General features: G+C 40.6%; 2 protein-coding genes across 9 annotated transcripts; both read left to right on the top strand.

Moving 5' to 3' along the window:
- The first annotated feature begins 234 nt into the window (after positions 1–234).
- On the top strand, positions 235–10,229 carry slc25a34 (solute carrier family 25 member 34). 7 transcript variants are annotated; one of them, XM_040116389.1, is made up of 8 exons: positions 235–712; positions 1,241–1,323; positions 1,561–2,004; positions 4,922–4,987; positions 6,263–6,415; positions 6,527–6,661; positions 6,778–8,393; positions 8,526–8,598. In XM_040116389.1, exons 3-7 carry the CDS (start codon positions 1,573–1,575, stop codon positions 6,964–6,966), a joined length of 975 nt encoding a protein of 324 aa, XP_039972323.1. In that variant the 5' UTR covers positions 235–712; positions 1,241–1,323; positions 1,561–1,572; the 3' UTR covers positions 6,967–8,393; positions 8,526–8,598. The 7 variants fall into 7 exon arrangements, with proteins under 7 accessions (XP_039972323.1, XP_039972319.1, XP_039972320.1 ...); XM_040116386.1 differs by having other exon boundaries at positions 237–712; positions 1,448–2,004; XM_040116385.1 differs by having other exon boundaries at positions 236–712; positions 1,241–2,004.
- A 1,933-nt stretch (positions 10,230–12,162) lies between these two features.
- On the top strand, positions 12,163–18,236 carry fblim1 (filamin binding LIM protein 1). Of its 2 annotated transcripts, none has more exons than XM_040116597.1 (9): positions 12,163–12,498; positions 12,718–12,963; positions 13,356–13,725; positions 14,723–14,889; positions 16,118–16,211; positions 16,324–16,493; positions 17,142–17,320; positions 17,538–17,658; positions 17,770–18,236. In XM_040116597.1, the coding sequence occupies exons 3-9, from the start codon at positions 13,380–13,382 to the stop codon at positions 17,878–17,880; spliced, it is 1,188 nt and encodes a 395-aa protein (XP_039972531.1). In that variant the 5' UTR covers positions 12,163–12,498; positions 12,718–12,963; positions 13,356–13,379; the 3' UTR covers positions 17,881–18,236. The 2 variants fall into 2 exon arrangements, with proteins under 2 accessions (XP_039972531.1, XP_039972530.1); XM_040116596.1 differs by having other exon boundaries at positions 12,714–12,963.
- The last annotated feature ends 1,770 nt before the right edge of the window (positions 18,237–20,006 follow it).

Here is a 20,006-nt window from a genome sequence, read left to right as displayed (position 1 = left end):
TTTTTTTTTAGTTGCTGTAATTTATAGAGCTGGAGAAGAATGACCTCTAGTGGCGGCTCTTGCATAAAGCACAAAAAGAAAAAGGCACATAAATGAGTCATCTCAACTGCAAGCAGCATCATTTGTTCCAAATGCAATTTACAGCTGACACATTTCACAGCAAATGGTTCTGAGCATTTATGAATTTTTACCAGAGCTATTGGTATTATCATTATTATAATATAATTATTGATATTATTTTCCTGTTTACTTAATAGTTTTTTCTGCTCAAAATGTCTTTAAGGCGATCATTTAGCTAAAAAACATAATTAAATTTATATGGTGATAAAGTAATGACAGAGCCCAGGCTGGTTTGTTTTGTTTCTGAGATTATCCACAATATCTTTAGCACATTAACCTTGTTTCAACACCCATCTCAGTCAGCATTTAGATCCTCACTCCCCTTTCCCTCAGACACTCAACCCCCCTCTCCCACCAACAATAACCTTTTACCCAGAGAGCTTCTATAGGCCCAGAGCAGGGGCAGTTCAGAGCAGAGCTGTTTGATTCGTGCAGACTCAGGGATATGGTGAGATGGCAGACGGGACTGGAAATGTATTGGCTGTGACCTGAGGCAGTGGGAGGAGACTTTGACAATGAATGTGCTGAGGACACATGTTTACAATGATGGGAGAGAGGGGAAGAATGGAGCAGCACAGGATCACTGAACACTGTGAGTTTCTGAATGAAGTAACCAAGTTCGAGAGATATTTTTTAGCTGTTGAAAAGGCAAGTGAGAGGAGATTTCTATTTGACCGTGTTTGGAACTGGTACTTGTACTGTGCATGTTTTTGTAGTTGTGTGTTGGTTTGAGTGAATTTGACTAGAGTGTGTGAGTGAGTGATATGTCTATCATTCTTGTGTCTAAGATTGCTTTCTAGGACGCATCCTTTTAATTTTTTATTTAATATTGAATCAAGCTGTTTTCTATCTGTTTCCGCATTTTTGGGTATAGTGGTGTTGAATTCCAGTTTGCTGTAAGTTTAGAGTTAAACTACTGGTGAGGTTTCTAAAATGTCTGTAATGTGAGCTAAACCTGAAATTTTCCTGGAGGACAACAGGCTTCCTTTGAACTCTTCCTCTTGATGCACAAGCATTCTCTGCCCTGATATGTAGGGCTTAGCCTTTGTAAATATATCTGAACCTTATCATTCAAAAATGTTTACATAAACATGAATACACTCCCGTATTCTCCTTGCAGACGGTGCCCCTCTTAAACAGACTGACAGTCAAGGAAGCTAATGCAAGTCTCAGCAGAAGGACGCTGGAGTGGCACAGTGTAATGTGAGACGCATGCAAAACAATTATTCAATTAGTTATCAACAAGGGCTGATAGCATTTGTTTTGTATTTCACTGTTCTGTACTAAGTTCAATACACTCTCCCTGTTCCCTACACACTTAAACAAGGGGGACAAGTCATTACAAGGACTAACAGGAAAAACTGTGAAGATAATTTCTCAGGGATGACCACTGCCCAGTTACTGGAAACTTCATCCAAAGAGTCTGTGTTTGGTGCCCAGCCTTCCCAAAGGATGGCGTCCACTGTGTCCGCAGTCCCCCATGGTGTATTTGGCCCCTCGCCCCCCCCTCCAGCTGTCTGGCCTCCTCTGGACTTCGCCCTGGGTGCTCTTGCCTGCTGCGCAGCCTGTGTGTTCACCAATCCCCTGGAGGTTGTGAAGACTCGTCTGCAGCTTCAGGGAGAGCTGCGTGCACGGGGATCCTACCAGAGACACTACCGTGGAGTCCTGCAGGCCCTCTGGGTGGTGGGCCGCACAGACGGGCTCCGGGGCCTGCAGAAGGGGCTCTCAGTCGGGCTGATCTACCAGGGTGTGATGAACGGTGTGAGGCTGGGCTCCTACTCCTATTGTGAAGCTCTGGGTATCACCTCATTCCATGGGGGGAGTCTGCTGTCAGGGGCAGGGGCTGGGGCGCTGGGTGCCTTCATTGCCTCTCCTGCCTACCTGGTAAGTTTACTGAAGTTTCTCTTTTTTTTATAATGCATCCTCTACATTAGTAGGGAGGAAAAGCGTCAGTCAATATATTTTAACAAAATATGAAGCTCCACAGACATTGACTGCTTAAATGGTATGCCACCTTTTTCTCCTTTTTAAACTGATTTGTATTTTCGAGGATGAGCACCAATTGGAAGACACAATTCCTGCCTTTTTTTTTTTTTTTTTTGTTCACTATGTTTTTTGCCTGTGACCCTGTAAAACATGGCAATCTCTACTTGTGACCCCTCATCACAGGGTGCATGTCTGTGAGTTGTGAGCAGTTCATTCGAAGAGTGATTTTTACCCTTTCAGAGTGTATCATTTTTAATAGTTTTTAGAGGCCTGAAAAGGTAAAATTATACAATATTTGGCAGGAAAAGAGAAAATGTTAGAGAAAAGTTTGTGTGGCAATTTTTTTTTCTCATTTTGCACAAGGGTAAACATCTTGTGATACCAAAAATTCATCTAATCTCTTTGAGATGTTTGCGTCATTATATTGCATTCAGGATATATACTGTAGATGTTTGTGTATTACGGTGAACAGGAGTCAGCTCTTATGCTCCTGGTCCTTGTGAATATTTAAAGTATGTCCCTCAAATATTGTACAAGATGTAGGCCATTATGTTGTTATGGTGGTATGTATTGTACAGTATCTGTCTGTATGTGTGAAGTCAAAGACTAAACCTAATAGGAAATTAAAACCCCGTGTACTACTGAAAGTGGATCTCCTCTGATTAGGTTACACTTGGCACACTGAACCTTACACACACACAGGATAAAGAAAACCAGATAAGTTAATTAACAGCCAAATCACTGACATAAGCTGAAAGAAGATCAGAGAGCTAATGTAGAAAGCCACTATGGATCAATTTCTTCTGAGGCAAGAAGCAGGTATATTATACAAAAGGCTTCAGCCTGACACTATTTTTATGCAAACAGACAGTTTGAATGGAGCACGTCATCGTCTTTGTTCAGAAACCAGCTCATGTTTGCACCCGTTGGATCAAAAAGAGGACAAACCCTTAATTGAACCAGTCAGGTCGCCTTAGCAACAAAACACAGACATCATTTTTGTGGACAAATTAGTGACAGGTAGTACGCTACAAAGCCTGTACAGAGAGTTAATTCACATTAGTCACCATTAGATATACTTCATTAGGTAGAGTAGGACAGTTCTACGTTAAAGGATAAGTTTATAATACTCACGTGTCCGTATTACACTGAAATAGTTACTGGTTGCTGTAATCTTTCCTCTGGCACTGAAAGGATCCTTTCATAACACAATTCCAGTGCAAGTGATGGGGGACAACATCTTTGTCAAAGCATTTTAATGTTGAGTTTAAGCTGATATGAGGCTTCAGCAGTCTGGGTTATACAAGTCAAAGCAGAAATCTTCCAAAATGTATGGTCTTTTTAGTATGAAATCCCCCCTTTATGTTTCCCCGGACTGTGTTTCCTTGCTGAGCTTAGGTAGACCAATTGTAAAACAAAGAAGGAATTTTGTACTAAAAAGACTGTAACTTGGGAAGATACCCATTTGTTTCGTGTATTGAAATCATGTTAGAAAACTGTCTTTTCAAGACCAGATTGGACAGGAGGAAAAGTTACAGCAACCAAAAACTCTTTCAATCTACATATGGGCAGGTCAGCATTGTGAAGCAATATGAAGCTGCCCTATGACAGTATCGTTTTTGAGCCACTAAAGGGAACGCTAAGGACGGTTAAAGGGGGGAAAAAAGGGAAAACAACAAAAACTGGGTAAAACAAATGAGGGGTGTCACGCTTCTAATAAAATGGAATCAATTAAAGAAACAAAACCGGAAAACTCAACTTCAAGACTGACATTATGAACCATCTGCATTTGACCTTAACAACAGCATCATAAGTCAGCACAAACAAGAGTCCTGAAAGCACATCAACTCCGTTTCAAAGGCGTCTCAAATGTCTTAAATCTGTTTTTAGCCAGTACGAGAGCTTGAGAGGCAAAGTAACATTACATGGGTGTGAATGGTAGAGTCAGGCTAGTCATAGATAACATCTAATTTAAAGACATTTTGAATAGATAGTCTTAAGCTAAGTCAATGTATGTCTTAATATATCATTTAATTTCCATCTGTCCCCGTGACATCCACAACAGGTCCCACTCAACTTTGTTGTTCAAAACAGATGCAGACTTAATGTGCATCTTTAAAACAAGGCAAGATTTAAAGCGCTCGTCATGTTTGTTTGTTTGGTTTTTTTTTTTTAACACAAATGTTACTTGATTTACTGCACATTTTTATGAACGTCCTCTTCATGTCCCCTTTTAATACAAGAGGAGTAGTGTTGTTGTTTTTCTGCCTCAGCTGTCAGTCAATACATTTTAAAACATCTAACCTTTTGCTCTGTTATGGAAAGACAATATTGAGTGATGACATGTTTGTCTATATCTAGGTCACTAAATATACCCTGCACGTTGCTTCAACCTACCTACCGCCGCTAAAAATATACAGTATCGTAAGGCTCCTTGCTGTGTGCTGTTGGCAGTGAATGAAGGATGGAGTTATTTTATTAACACTGTATGAGATGGAGCAGAGAGGCCTCTTGTTTTTGTGCACGATATGCATCTAATCCGCATGTCGATTGTCAAGGCTTAGTGCAAAAGAATGACTCAAGAATCTGTCTGACCAGTTCCTGGCAAAGTACATGTTATGTAACTCATACCTGGTTAACATTAGCAGAGCTACCTTTATTTGTTACATAACTCATCCTGACATCTGACGTTATCTGACTTAGTGACAAGTCTGGTTTTAGCTGTACTTGTGTTCATTATAAGCACTACAGTACTACAGTGTGATGAATAAAACTGAATGCACATTATAACCCGTGTGCTGCATTTTATTCATAGGTGAAGACCCATCTGCAAGCTCAAACTGTGGAAGCCATAGCAGTAGGTCACCAGCATAACCATCTGGTAAGACAGACATGTTCAAAATAAGGCACATGAATACATTATAAGTTGCTTTCTTTCCTCGAATCATTTCATAGTATGTGTACAGATGCTTTACATAAGTAAAAGTAGAAATACCACAGTTTAAGTGTACCCATTACAAGTATAAGTCCTTTATTCATGTGCTCATTATGAAGAAGAGGACCCGTTCAGTGTTATATTTTTAGATATGATTGAATTGTTGCAACTGATACATTAAAGTACAAGCAGTATTTTAATATTATAGCTGGTCTAGGTTTGGTAGTTTAATTGATTTTGATCCATCATATTTTATACAGTGATCATATAGTTTTTATTCAAAATCTAAAAGCCCAAGCATTCCCATTGTCCCACATAAGTGTCTTCAGTTTTGTTTTGTTTTTTAAATGTGTTTATTTATTGCCATTTTATGCTTTACTTCCAACACATTCTTAGAAATACATCGCCTTTTGGGGTTTAAAAAATTCATATCATATTAAAAAATGATACAGACGACATACAGAGTTGACTACACTGAAAACTGAAAAGAGTCGATCAACATTAAAGTTTGTTCAGCTTGGAAGCTGTATTATTTTACAGGTGTTTTCAGTTAGCTTGGTGACATCATGTGCTGTATTTCCCAGCATAGCTCCACCCATCTTATACCTGACCAGAGGTCTTTTCGGACAGGGTCATTAAAACACCTGTGTTGGTGTTCAGTGTCTTTAAATTGCAAAGTAACTATGGAACAATAGGTATCACATAAATGTCTTTGGCTAAAAGGTATAATATTACCCTCTGAAATGTAGTGAAGTAGAGGTATAACGCTGCATAACATGGAAATAGTTGTACAGTTTGGAGGTATTTGTACTTTACCCAAGTACAGAACTTGAGTAAATGCACTAAGTGACATTCCACCACTGATAGATTCTGTATTTTGGTATTTACACGCTGTATATTTGTAGCACGATTTGCAAGAACAAAAATCAGGCCGACTGATTGTATTCGGTCATGCACGTAGGCTGTCACATTTACACAATAAGCTCAATACACCAATACACCTTTAAACTTCCAATGTAAGCAGACTACTTTACACTGGTATGTAAAGGTTATATGCATGAAAAAGTTTTTTTTTTTTTTTTTTTTTTCCTCCAGCAAATTGCTCACACAAAGGAAGAAACACATTTCTATTAATAGATACGACCACCACATAATAGAAAAACATACACAGTGTTGTTAGCTACTTCAAATTCACTTTTCAGTTTTTTTGTTTCATTTCAGGGAGTCTCTGATGCGTTTCTGACTATCTATAGAAGAGAAGGTTTAATTGGTCTTTGGAGGGGTGTGAATGGGGCTGTGCCTCGCGTCATGGTGGGATCAGCTGCTCAACTGGCAACCTTCACCTCGGCCAAGGACTGGCTGTCGCATTCCCAGGTAGACGTGATGAACAGCTGACACCTTTACAGCACATATAACCTAACAGTTGCCGTCAGACATAAGTCAAACTCCAGTCAACCATTAGTGTCTTTCTTTCTTTCTTTGCAGTGGTTCAGTCCAAACAGCTGGCTCACGGCTTTGATAGCTGCCATGATCAGTGGAGTCGCTGTGGCTATAACCATGACACCATTTGACGTCATTAGTACGAGGCTCTACAACCAGCCGGTGGATGAGTTTCGTAGGGTGAGTTTCAATAATCTCCTTTCATCAAATTTTTTTCTTGCACTCAGTAACGGCGTAAAAGACTGTAGGACTGTAGGAATCAGCTCTGGAGATTGTTTTCCTTTTCTCCATTCAAGGGACGTCTGTACCATGGATTTTCAGACTGTATGCTGAAGGTGTGCCAAGCTGAGGGCCTGTTGGGTTTGTACAAAGGCATGGGCCCTGTCTTCCTGCGCTTGGCCCCACACACAGTGCTCAGCATGCTGTTCTGGGATCTGATGAGGCATCGGGCAGTGAAGGACAACCAGGGCCAGGGAAGGAGCTAAAACATCCCAAAACCTGCTTATAATGACTGGACTCAGTTATACTGTAGCTGTCAAAGTGCTCTATCAATTAATGGATCACTGAATTTAAAGAAAAAGTTTGACATTTTAGAAAATACGCTTATTTGCTGTCTTGCTGAGAGTTAGATGAGAAGATCGATACCACTCTAATGTCTGTACAGTAGTCAGAGCCAGCTAGCTGTGTCCCTCTGCCTCCAGTCTTTGTGCTGTAGTTTCATATTAACCGTAGAGACACGAGTGTTGTATCGATCTTCTCTTCTAATTCTCCGTCAGAAAGCTAATAAGCACGTTTCCCAAAGTGTCAGACTATTCCTCTAAGTGAGACTCGTTTTGTCCCAGGAAGCAAGGAAGGTGGATGAATATTCAGACACCCCACAGAAGATGTTGCACAGACTCTGACAGACATTTTGAGGAAGTCCTATCAAAAGTCTCAAATATATGAAGTTGTTGATGAACTATCAGGTTTTAACTTAAAATACCTCAAATGATGAATTTACAAGCTATCTCTTGGGGTCGATCAGAAATGAGAGACATGACTCGCACATGGGCTGCAAGTAAATCAATGAAGTGCCGATGACTTGAAGAACAAGTCTGGATTATTAAAACAGAAACTGTGTATCCCATGTTAATTATCCAGCGTGACTACTGTACTCTATCACAGTTCAATACATAACTCTTGGTGCCTTGTCTATTATACGTAACAGAAGACATCTGTTGGGAATGTTCTTATTTACTGACGTATGAACTACTGGCACCTAAAGCCAAGAATGCCATTTGATTTGAAATTTTTATTTACAGAAGTTTAACCTACGGGTACTTCAAGCCTTTGAACAGCAGTTGATAATAATCATAATAATAATAATAATAATAAAGTAATTTTTTGTATGAAATGCATTGAATACGTTTTTTGTTTTGTTTTTTGTATCCTCAGGGGCACAAGAGCTGCATCTTTGAAACACATGCTATCTCAGAGGCATTGTAAGCAAAGTGTGATTTTACTCTGACCCAGCTAAAAGGTGTCTGATTGTTCTGTAAACCCAATCATCTTTTTTGAGAGGACCTTCAGCCTCTTTCATCAGGAAATGGTGAGACGGACAACCAAAGTCAAATCACATTTGACCTTTGGAAGCTGAGCTTGGAGCGTACTCAGACCTGATCAGCAGAAAGATATACAGGCAAACTGAAATCGTTCCCAAAGGTTTGGCTCACAGGAATTTAGCATAAACTGACTTGTTCTTGGCTGTCATTTCTGAACAGGTTTGAGATTATGGCAGCATGAATGAGAGACCATAGTGCTTTTTGTGTGTCTCCTTGTGAAAACATAAAAATGTTTCTCCCCTTCTCTTGGATCCTGGGAACTTCTGAATGGACGCCTTTTGATCCAAACCCAATTGATTGTTTTCTTCGAGGTGAGTTTACATGTTTTTCTTCCCGGTGGTAATTAAAAACTTCTGTTTTATTTTCTCTAAATTCCTAATACTTCTCCCATGTAAAGTAGCTTCTTTACATACTTATTTTTGGTTGTGGCGTTTTTGTCAAAGGTCTTGTGGGTGCATGTGGAATATCAGTGCTGTGCAACCTGATGAGAGTTTACCACTTCATTCAAACATGCAGGTGAGTTTATTCTTGAAAAAAAAGAGAGAGAAAATGTAATGAACTTTTAAGAGCAGTAGAGTTATTCTCTCATTTCCTCTTCATACAGTGATTCTGAAACTGAAAGTAAACGGAGGTCATCCTCACCCATCAATCCTCTGAGAGGGAACTGGAGGACAGCGCTCCAGTTCTGGTCCCTGACGCTCCTCTTGTCTTTGGTGGGCTCGAGGGTTTCCTCTCTCATAGTGCTGGAGTTTTCTCTCAGAGCTGTTTCTGCCTGGTCGTCAGCAGGAATGGTGAGTCCCTCAAACAGACAAACAGAGCTATCTATTCCTGTGTTGTACTGTCAGTGTTTCTTCTTGTGTTCAACACATAAATCCCACTATCATTTGTCTGACCCATTTTCATCCACGCTCCTGAATTTGTCTTAACTCAGGATGCCAATGGCAGAAGCCTAGGCCTGGACCTCCTCCTGATCCAGTGCCAGTTTTCCCTGGGTTGCTGCTTGACCTGTACTCTGGTCTTCCTCCATCAGGGGGCTCCACACAGCTCCCTCAGCTTGTTTCTGGCAGCTGCTCTCGGCTGGGCACTGGCAAGTGTCAGCCACAGTCTGTGGAGCCATGTGGCCAGACTCTACCCACTGCATAGCAAAGAGCGCTACTGTGGGAAATGCATCACCCTCCTGACCTCCGGACACACAATACTGGCTTCCCTGCAAAGAGTGGTTGTCCTGGCTTTTGCTCTAGCAAATTTGGCTTCCACTGCCACGGTTTATGACCACTTCCTGTCCCAGAAGGATGCTCTAAAGTTTTGGACTCCACTGACACTCTGCTACACAATGCTAGTGGTCTATATTCAAGGTGATGGTTGGGGCAGCTGTGTGGGAAATGAAAATGGTCCTCTAAGAAGACTGCTGGAGATTTAAAAACTTTTAGATTAAAACTTGTTTCGTTCTCCATGCACAGATTACAAAAGAGACACAAGTCAGGACACAGCCGACAACATAATGAAAGACTTAGTGCCACAACAATAGTAAAGACCTTAAAAGTAACTACTTTAAAAACAAAACATATGAGACAAAACCTTACAAATGACATCAACAACACAACACACATCTCTGAAAACAAGCAAGCACAAGAGCTTTGAGCATTATTGTCTAACTTTTTGTTTTTCATTTTATGCAGAGGATCAGCAGCGGCATACTGGAGCAGAGGCTCTCTTGCACACTGTAGTGCTGCGACTGGGAGCCTTACTTGTGCTCATGCTGACAGTGGGCGACTGGTTTGATGTCCTCCACGTCTTTGTCACTTTCTTGGGTGAAGCAGCCTGTCTGCTACCCTCCCAGGACCTCCTGCAGGCTGTGTTGAAGGTCTGTATGAATAAGCTCTTCCACTCAAAAACTTGTTAGTAATATTGAGAGATGTGAAAAAATCAGGTGACATTTAATTGTCAAGCTTCATTTTTAGGAAGAGGGGGAAACAACCCTGAGCAAATATGAATAGAGCTCGGGTCACAAAACAAGGGAACGCACAAAGGAGGAAAACATCATCAGATGACAGTTGATGGTGTAACTGAAGTCTACCTCAATACCAATGACTACCTCAAATGTTAATATACACTAATATTCAATATTACCATTAATAAAAGGATTATTGTGGCCTCACTTTTTATTGTGTACTGACTGTTACTGAATCTCACAGCTGTTTTAAACAGAAGGGAAAAGACTTGGGAATTTGTAACATTGCACCGTATCGCAGCTGCTGTTTTGTTTCTGGTATTAACTAGAAGATCCAACTCACTCTGGGCTGGGAAGATTTTACTTTGCTACAACGTGGCTCATATACATGTTGCTATACTTCATGTAATGGAAGACAAATACAGTACATGACAAAGGAGTGGTAAACTGAATTAAAGGTTAGTTTTAAAATGTCAGTAGAGTGGAATGCAGATCAGCAGAAAGCTGATAAGAGGTACGCAGTGGGAAAAGACGAGGACTGCACCAGCAGAAGATGAGGGCTTGTCAAAATACTAAGCTCTAAAACTTATACAGTATGTCTCCAGTATGGTCCAGGGTAAAAAGTAACAACTTTTCAATGAGAACTTCAAAGTTCTCATTGCTGGAAATGAGAAGCTTTTCGATGCACCTTTTTTTAGGTTAGCTTTCGATTAGATATCAGATCAGATAAATGCTTCTTTCTGAATAATACTAGAAAAGCACTGATGAATAGCAGAGGAATTGATCAGTATGGTGTGTTCATTTAAAAATGGTTATCATCGAGATATGAGATGAGACACTGGACCATTGATGGTGACCATATGTCACTAATTAAAGGGGCACCCCACCAATTTTACAAGATCATTTCACTCATCACGAGAAGTACTACTCAGCCTGTGAAAATATCCTCTGGAGGGACAGAAATCCTGCATTACAAACTGGATGTGTGGGGAGCATGTACTGTAGTTGGGGGGTGGGTCTGATGAAAGACACTATCAAGTTGCACCATGGGAAAGGTAAGATCCCCGTTTTTGTAGCTTTACCCTTACTAGGGACTAAAAGACAAATTTTTTTGGCTTCTGTTACTTGGATTTTTGCCCTTTTCTTTTTAATCTCTCTCTCACATCTCCCCCGGCCTTTTTGCCGAATTCCCCCTTTAACTTTTACTCAAAGCATTCTCGAAAAAGAAAGCTACTCTTGTGCTTTTACTAGAGTAATTTTCAACAAAAAGTTTTCTTTTTCAGTACTTCTCTCTGAGTCATAGTTTTCCCACCCCTGCAGATGTTTACAGTTGGGAAATCAACATCAACTGTAATTGTGAACATGTTGTTGTTCCTATCGACTGTGTTTCTTCCTGTTCATTTCCCTTCATTCATTTAATTCACACTCTGCTGTTTACCTGCACATGCACCAAAACTGAGGATTAAAGTAAAGAAATATGATGTGATGTTGTTGAGTGAAATTGTAGAGTCATGCTGTTAGAAGCAGTGAAGAGGTTCAGAGGGTTTAATGAGGATTTTGGCTGTTGGGGCGGAGCGTGGAGGTCTGGGGATTGTGTCATCAGTGGGCATGCTCCCTCCTGCAGCTGTGACATCACTGCAGCATTCCTTTCCACAGAGCTGGAACAACAGAGACCCCCATCACTCTCCTCATCTCCGTCTCCTGTTAACCCTGTCTCTCGCGCAGTCCTGCCCTGCTCGTCTTCCATGTCGATCAGGAAAGTTTTACTCAAGATTTAGTTTCTCACGTCATCCTCCTCTTCGACTCTTAGGAAGGGAGTAGACCTCACAAGGTTTTGCTCCAGAAATTAACCACAACATTTGCTGATCAGCAGACCTGATATTGCTTTGACTCATTCTGGTGGAGAGCAGCAAACACAACAAAGCAGCTTTTTCATAGCCCTCACAGACATCACTCATTGCGCCCCCCGCCCCCGCCCCCCACCCCTCTTAATATACCAACATCTCCTCTTGCACAATGCCCTGATTCATTGCACTGTAATGTTGCTGCTCCTGCACAGCTGAACACATTAGCTTCATCAGGAGAGTCTGATGAAGTCCACCACATATAATCATACAGTGCGCTCTGCTCTGGACGTCGCTGAGGCACAAATGCAAGCAATGCCATGGGACGCTGATAGTGAGTCAAGGCTAAAGTGATATAATGTGGTGGGGGAAGGGAAGAAGGAAAGAGGGAGAAGAAAAAAGGAGGCAGACTCAATGAGGGAGGTAGGAAAAATAAAAGCTGACAGAACAATAAGGCAGAGCTGCACAGGAGAGAGAAAAGGGGCAGTTTGAGATAAAGAGTTGCTGAAAAAGGCAGGTACAGTCGCATCCTGCTGGCATTCAAAGAGATAAAGAAGTGGGAGGTGGCTGTGTGTCTACGCTTGTCTATTTAAGGGTGAAAACCTTAGGAGAAACTTTATGGTACTGTATAATGCATTTGTTGAAAGTCTGTGTGTGTACTTGGTTGGTTAGATTGCACAACTTTTGCATGACTTAGTGTGAGTGTGTCATTGTGCATGCATGCCACTGTGTGTGTGTGTGTGTACGTGCCTGCCAAGTTTTCATAGTGGATGAATGTGTCATGTTTTTTACTGCACTTTGCCCGAGATTAACTGTTCACCTTTTACGGTTGGGAGGGAGGTGGTATTGTCATTCAGCCAGAGGAGGAGGAGGGGTTGACGGACGAGAGAGCCGGGGAGGGAGGTACCGAAGGAAAAGGAGTGGCCTTCTGCAGATAGTCGTCTCTCTCTGCCGGAGTAAAGTCTTCTCACTGTGGCAGCTTGTAGGAGGGAAAACAAACCAAAAGTCTCGAGACGCAGAACAGGGAAGGAGAAAAGAAGGAGAAGAGAAGAGAGAGAGCTGTCTTCAAACCACATTTTCTCCCAGGTATGTAATGGCAGCTTACAGCCACTGTGAGTGGGTTTAAAGGAAACAGATGATTCAAATTTGTGCCTTCTGCTTCTAAAACCATTCATTATGGGTAAAGAGAGCTGTGAGTGTGTGAATTTACCTCTCCAAAGTGAGAGTGAGCACTCCCACATAGTTGACTGAGAGGGTGTGTATACTTAGGTTAAATCTGGTTGAGATGTTGGAGATAAAATGTTCACTATTCAAATCTTTTCATCTTATACTCAGGTTTTGCAAAAGAAGATCATGCAAGATTCTCAGTGTGTTTCTATGTTTCTGTTCTATGATGGTCCTTTTAAACAGGTCTATAAAACAGCAAATGTTGCAACCTGTCTTGAGTCCTAATAATCGTTGTCCTGTCCTCCTCTTAGACTGTATGTGGATTATATGCAGTCATGGCATCAGCAGCTCCACCAAAAAGGATGGTGTCCTCTGTGTTTATCACTCTGGCATCTCCTTACCGGGCCACTGTGACACAGCAGCAGCCTGCCCTCCAAGCTCACAGTGCCCCCGCTAGAGACAAGCAGCACACTGCTGTACGAGTCGGCCCAAGTGACAGCATCCCCGCCCCCAGACACAGGAAAGAGGGCCACTCACCGACTGAGTCTTACGGCAGCATAGACAGCAAAGACCGGACTCACGTGGGGGCCCTGACCCGAGCTTCAGACCCTCAGAGTCCCAAACCCGCCCAACCTGGACCCAGCAGAGGACAGCTGCAAGAAGATGACAGAGGTCGTGCAGGTATTCATGACAAAACCCTTTTTTAATTCTTGGATTCAACGCAAATTAGTACACTGGACAAACCTGAGATTACCTTACATGTAGCTGATGCCATCAAGGCCTTTCTTGCAAGACGTCTGAACTCCACTGATTTTATGCATCACAATCTGTTGACAGGTGTTGGCGATTACTACTGAATATGTGAAAAAAGTTAAGTATAAAGCCTTTGGTGGCTCCGGAGGGAATCAATAGCATGGGGCTGAAGACTAAAAGTTTGAAATCTGGGGGTGTGGAGTTAGAAAGAAATGAGCTTCCAGACCTCTTTAGCCTGCTCCCCATCTCTGCTTGAGGCTAGCTTCTCGAGGGTACATTAGTTGCGTTGTTGGTAATGTAGGCGCCAGGTTTTGACAAGGAAGAACATTGCCTGGGGAAAAACCCCCCAGATATTTCTGATTATGCGGCATCAATTTTGATCCCTTTTTTTGTCCATCTTGGCTGCGGCCTTGTTACAGGAATGAAATGCTAAACTGGTGTCGTACTTTTTCTTTTCCAGTACTTTAAACTGGAAAAATTCATAACCCTCTTCTAACACTCCCTGGGTTCAGGAAGTATTTATGCTATCAGGTTGGAAACGATATAGTCTTATCTGCGAAGCACAGCTGCTGAATTTGATCACATTTGGCTTCCTGTTTTAGAAACATGCAGAGAAGTTGTCATTTTAGTGACACACGCTTAGATGACATAACCTCCTAAGCTTCAGTTTCTCCCCTTATTTTTTTTTAACTTGTTTTTCCTATTTTCTGGGGTGGTGGTATCTGTATGCATACAATATATATACATATGTATCTGTATATATATTTGTATATCTATTGTTGGGTTTCACATAAATCTTCTCCTGAATTTCCTGAATTTCAGGAAATTTCAGGAAATTTCAGTGATTACTAGAAACTACTTAGACTATTTTTCTGTGTATGTTACTACAAAGTGACTTGAAAGAAGTCTTTTTCTTGCCAAACAGACCTCCCCCCACCTCTTCCTCCTCCTCCTCCTCCTGCTGCTGCTGCAATGCCTTCGTCTCTGGGAGCAGTGCTCCCCGAAGAATCAGCCCTTCCGCCACCTCCTCCTGCCCAGACACCTCTCTCACACCCTCTGACCCCAGGCCAGCAGCCAGTTTACAACAGAGAGGTATGCCGACCTCTCTCACAATGTCACTGAAAATCTGCAACATTTTCAACACCCATATCTTCCTGTTTACTACTGATTGAATTTACTGTTTTAAACACTTGATCCCAGTTTCCCTCAATAAATTCCTCATGAGGGAGACAAGTAATTTTTTCCCACAGTGAAGGACTACATCTTTCCACAACTTTTACAGATATTGTATTATGTTCTGCAGTTGTTGTAAAGAATCATCTGAAAAACACATTATGAAGGAAAGAAAAGGCTTTTTTTTAGATAGGGATAAATGATCAGAAGGACTTTATGAGCTGTACACATTTTTCCTTCACAAACGGAGCACTTTCAAAACTGTTGATATCTTCATAAGAAACTTTTTTCCCCCCATCATTTCAACCCAGTCTCTATGCAGACACAATGAAAGCACAGATCATGAAAGGGGCTGAGTCTGAATATGTAGACTAGAGCTATCCTTTCTTGACTAAGTCCCTATCTTACTGTATGTACCCATATGTTTTCCATTCTTTGTAGATTATGGAATTTTTGTAAACCCCCAAACTTTAAAGTTAATTTTCGATTAGAAAACAATTTTTTTTCAACTTCTTTCCGGTTTAGGAAAAATTGAAGGCTTTAGAGCATCGAGAGGTGCAGTTTTCCCATATTTGTGATTGTAATGTTAAACACAGAGAACGTAAAAACCGATGTGACACTGTGTTTCAAACTTAGAAAAGTCTTAAGGCTAGTAGAGCTTGAAATGAGGAGCTGACTCAACTGTGATGACATGACAATTTTAGGTTTTTTAGGAGCAAAATAAATGTGACTGCATTTTTTAAACATGTGAGTATCTGAATCAGAATCTGTATCTGTATTAAGCTTCTCTTAATCAAAGGAGCAAAAACGAATAGTGAAATTTTTGGAGCAAGTTGTTTAAAAATGGCGACAAAAGCAGAATAAAAACTTAAATGCCCTGAAAAGCCAAACACAGTACGAAATTTATATTTATATGTAAATCGATTCACCACAGTCTTGATTTTCTTGGATGATTTTTATGTTTCAACCTGTAAACCCCAGAGCTACTCTTACCCCTCTCTCCTTCCAGCCTCAAACAAAACCCGTGTAAACCAAGCATTGTTCAGTTGTGTGGTTCACGATATGAGACCAGAGTCAAATGTGAACCTGTCTCGGTTATCTCAGTTTAAAGTTTAGTTTTACATTAACAAAGTGCTTTGCATTCAAGGTGGAGACAAGCACACCATCTAGTGGGTTAAACCAAGATGAACACTCCCATGGGAACCATAAAAACGGCCAAGACTCAAGCTGGGAGAGTACAGGTAACACGCTCTGTATTTACACATTTACCAATCAGGCTCCAAACTGTTCTGCTTTGACAACACACATATTCTCATAACCTGCTCTGACATTTGATGTTTGCGTACAACGCAGAGGTGTGCGGCTTCTGTCGGAAGCCCGTGGCTCTTTCTGAACCTGCGATAGAGGCCTTGAACAGGACTTACCATGACAGTTGCTTCCAGTGTAGATCTTGTCACATTCCCCTGGCCGGTAAACAGTACTACAACAAGGCAGGAATCCCACTCTGTGAAGACTGCTACCAGGTAGGTCCAAGTCAATACAGCTTCCACTACAGGATGTTATCAAAGCTGCAATTACACATGCAAATCTAAAGGACCATACCAATGTTTTTGCATGCTCATTTTCTTCAAATTATGTATTTTTTATATGAAATCTAACTGTTTTCCAAAGACTGCTGTAGTTTAGGGCCTTCCTGACCCCCGCTGGTTTCTCTTAAATTCATTCCAGCATCAAAATCAACTTGCACAGACTTGAAATTTGCTTGAAATTCATCCATCGCTGTTAACATCTTGCCCCTTGTTATCAGAGTCAGTGGTGTGTCATTGTTCATGGTGTATTGCAACTGGAGACTGAATTCAGGTCTGACTGAAATGTAAAAACAAAGGTAGTTATGACGTTCATTGTTATGGATTAGCTGTCTCAACCAAGTTTCAGGTCTCTGCAAGTTGAGTTTTATTCTCTGCAAAAATTAATGGAAGCCAGTGGCAGCTTGGAAAGTGGGAAAAACAGAATTAAAAAATGTCAACACTATGATATGTTTTGGAAAATGTCCAGCAATCTCCATATGCGGTAAAGGTGTTGTTTATTAAGGCGGCTAAATAGTGGGAAATGTTGGTATCATCTTCTAATACAGAAATGTCTCCTAATAATCATTTATTTCTGTCTCTTAGGCCAGTCTGGAACTTTGTTGGGCATGTGGGGAGGTTATCACAGACCATGTGATCCGTGCACTGGAGCGAGCATACCATCTTTCTTGTTTCACCTGTACAACATGTAAACAGCAAATTGGAGAGCAAGCTTTTGCTCAGGGAGAAGTTGGAGAAGTGTATTGCCTCCAGGACTACTACAGGTACGAGAGTTGAAAACGACGGCAAGCATTACAAGACAACTTTACAAAAACAACCTAAGAGATTTTACATCTAATTTTATTCTATTTTAATTGATTTTTATTTCCTTTTGATAGTGCTTTTAAATGTGATTCTAATGTTTATCTTCATTCAAAGGTGCTATACAAATAAAGTTGCCTTGGCTAACATTTTCTTTCCTCTACAATTTTGTCCATAAAGGAAGTATGCTCCAAAGTGTAGCGCCTGTAACCATCTAATTATTCCAAAAGAGGATGGTACTGACAGTTACACTGTTGAATGTCTGGGACGCTCCTACCATGAGAACTGCTACAGATGTGAGGTAGGCATTCTGTGTGCAAACAATGCACCGTATGGACACACTGACAAGTATGCAAGCACACAGACACACTTTAATCACCACCAGTCAATCAGTTTTTAATTTTGTCTGCAGGTCTGTGTCATCCAGCTCTCTCCTGAACCAAATGAGCACGGCTGCTATCCTTTGGATGGGAAGATGCTTTGCAAATCTTGCCATCTGAGCCTGGTTTCTAGCCAGCACTAACACTGGCCTTGTTACCGGCGATAAACTGCAACCCATGGAAAAGTGTCACAAGTCCAGGTTTAAAGAGATGGGAGACTGCGCATGTGCATTCAAGACTCTAGCACATGAATGTCGCACATCTGTTTTCCATTAGAGCAACAATGAAATATGGTTATTTTTTATAATATATCATGCTTTCTGAAGACCCTCCTATTCCTCTTTTATACTTGATAATTTTGCACTCAATAAACTCTTCAAATGCACCAAATATATTTATGCAACAGACTTACTGCAAGAATTATTTGAATTTTTGTAAGTCTCAATCAGTATACTGTTTCTCAATCACATTAACCCTTACATTAAAAAAAACAAAACAGTTTATATAAAAGTAAACTAATATATTTTATCTCGAGGCAGGCTACAACACACATAACACTTGTTATATTACACATACACTATCAATAAGTATTAAGATGTGAAAAAAAACATGAAGCTACAATTTAATTCATGATTGTATAAGTGGTACGACAAGCCACAGTCAAACTTGTTCTCTGGTAAAATGCAAATCCTTTTCCTGAGTACAGAATGCAGTCTTAACCACATTGATGTAAGTCCAAGCACATTTTTTTGTCATACTAGCAGGCCAAAGAGCTCTGCGCTGGAAGCTGCAGACACTTTAGGCAGCTGCCTGAATTCATGTTAGGATGGGCTAAATGTGGTCAAACAGGATCATTTTCCTCACCTGCTCAGGTTAAGCAGCTAAAAAAAAAACCTTCAGGCAAACGATTAAACTCAGCAACTAGACCGAAGAAGACGAATTTCAATGTGATTACAACCACATTTTGATACATAAAGATCTTCACTAGACCACAGGATCTGTATTTTGCCTCAACAGCAGTAAACTATTCACATTAATTTGACATTACAATATTAAAGTCTCATTTGGATCCCAGCTGAATTACTTGGTTATTTATGTGCTGTATCTCAAAAAGACTTTTTTGTGGAATTATATTTCTGTGTATTGAAAACATTTATTAAAACATTTTTTCTGGAAAAAAGAAATTTGCCATTTATGTTTCTATTCATCACAGTTTTTTTTTCTTTCTTTTATTTTTCTGGGTAAATATTGCAATGATGGTTTGATCGTCTGTTATCTTTTCTGTCTGGGCTTTAAAGTGAGACTAGTTAACTTTTGTAAAATTGCAAATTTGCAGAGCAGCAAAAAATTTCCAAAATGTTGAATTCATAAGAAATACACTTTTACGCAGTTCAATACACTCGGGGTGTTTTCTGCTACAGTCTTACTTGGTCTGGTATGACGAATGGCTTCTGGTGGCTAATTTTAGTAAATGCTATCAAAGTTCAGAAAGACACTGCTCTGCAACTGACATTACTGAGTCTGCTTTGCTGTCTTTATGAATCTTTTCTTGAATCTTTGAATCTTTTATTTGTGTTACTGTTACATTCTGTTTGTAGCATTAACCGGGTTGTTCAGCAACATTAACATGGTCTCAGGTTCTGGGAATTTGCAATGCACATTCTTCACTATTTTCTGACATTATATAGGCTTAACTAATAACATTTTAATAGAAAAAGTCGTCAAAAGATTAAGATTTAGTCAAGACCTAGCCCCAGTCTATGCCTCTCATGTGTCAGCATGAATTTGAGTCACAGAGGGAACCATTGGTTCCTCTGAAAGATATTAATCCAGAGGGTTGTTTAAAGACACTTAGTGCTATCCTGACAGTTTAAAAAAAAAATCCCCTCTGCTCCACGATAAAAAAAAAGATTTTTAACCTGTTTCCCAGATTGTGGCTCTGCCTCCTGTCCAGGTAGCCAGCGGCCTGCTATCTTTGCTTTGATTAGGAAACAGAGTCACACCCTGGTAAATAAGTCATTTGTATCATTCAGTGGACAGAATATTTTTAATCCAGGTGTTTAGAAGAATCTTTGGGAATCCTGGAGATAATTTGAGGGCAACAATAATTGTTTTTGAACGACCCTCTGGGATTTTTTTTTTTTTTAATTAACATCGCCAGTTAATTATCTTTTAGATAAACTGACTGTTCCCTCTGTGACCTGAATGTCTGCTAATACACGAGAGGCACAAACTGGGGCTAGTTGCAGCCCTTGTTTTCATTTGTATG

This window comes from Xiphias gladius, chromosome 21, assembly GCF_016859285.1.
Source record: "Xiphias gladius isolate SHS-SW01 ecotype Sanya breed wild chromosome 21, ASM1685928v1, whole genome shotgun sequence".
In the NCBI taxonomy this organism is placed as follows: domain Eukaryota; kingdom Metazoa; phylum Chordata; class Actinopteri; order Istiophoriformes; family Xiphiidae; genus Xiphias; species Xiphias gladius.
This window is presented reverse-complemented; position numbering and strand designations above follow the sequence as displayed.

What these genes read in the sequence shown, in the direction of transcription:
- fblim1 (XM_040116597.1), top strand. Translation starts at nt 13,380, where the DNA reads ATGGCATCAGCAGCTCCACCAAAAAGGATGGTGTCCTCTGTGTTTATC. An exon ending in AGATGACAGAGGTCGTGCAG is followed by an intron (nt 13,726 to 14,722) that starts GTATTCATGACA and finishes CTTGCCAAACAG; the next exon opens with ACCTCCCCCCACCTCTTCCT. An exon ending in TGCCTCCAGGACTACTACAG is followed by an intron (nt 17,321 to 17,537) that starts GTACGAGAGTTG and finishes TTGTCCATAAAG; the next exon opens with GAAGTATGCTCCAAAGTGTA.
- slc25a34 (XM_040116385.1), top strand. Translation starts at nt 1,504, where the DNA reads ATGACCACTGCCCAGTTACTGGAAACTTCATCCAAAGAGTCTGTGTTT. An exon ending in GTCACCAGCATAACCATCTG is followed by an intron (nt 4,988 to 6,262) that starts GTAAGACAGACA and finishes GTTTCATTTCAG; the next exon opens with GGAGTCTCTGATGCGTTTCT. An exon ending in CGGTGGATGAGTTTCGTAGG is followed by an intron (nt 6,662 to 6,777) that starts GTGAGTTTCAAT and finishes TCTCCATTCAAG; the next exon opens with GGACGTCTGTACCATGGATT.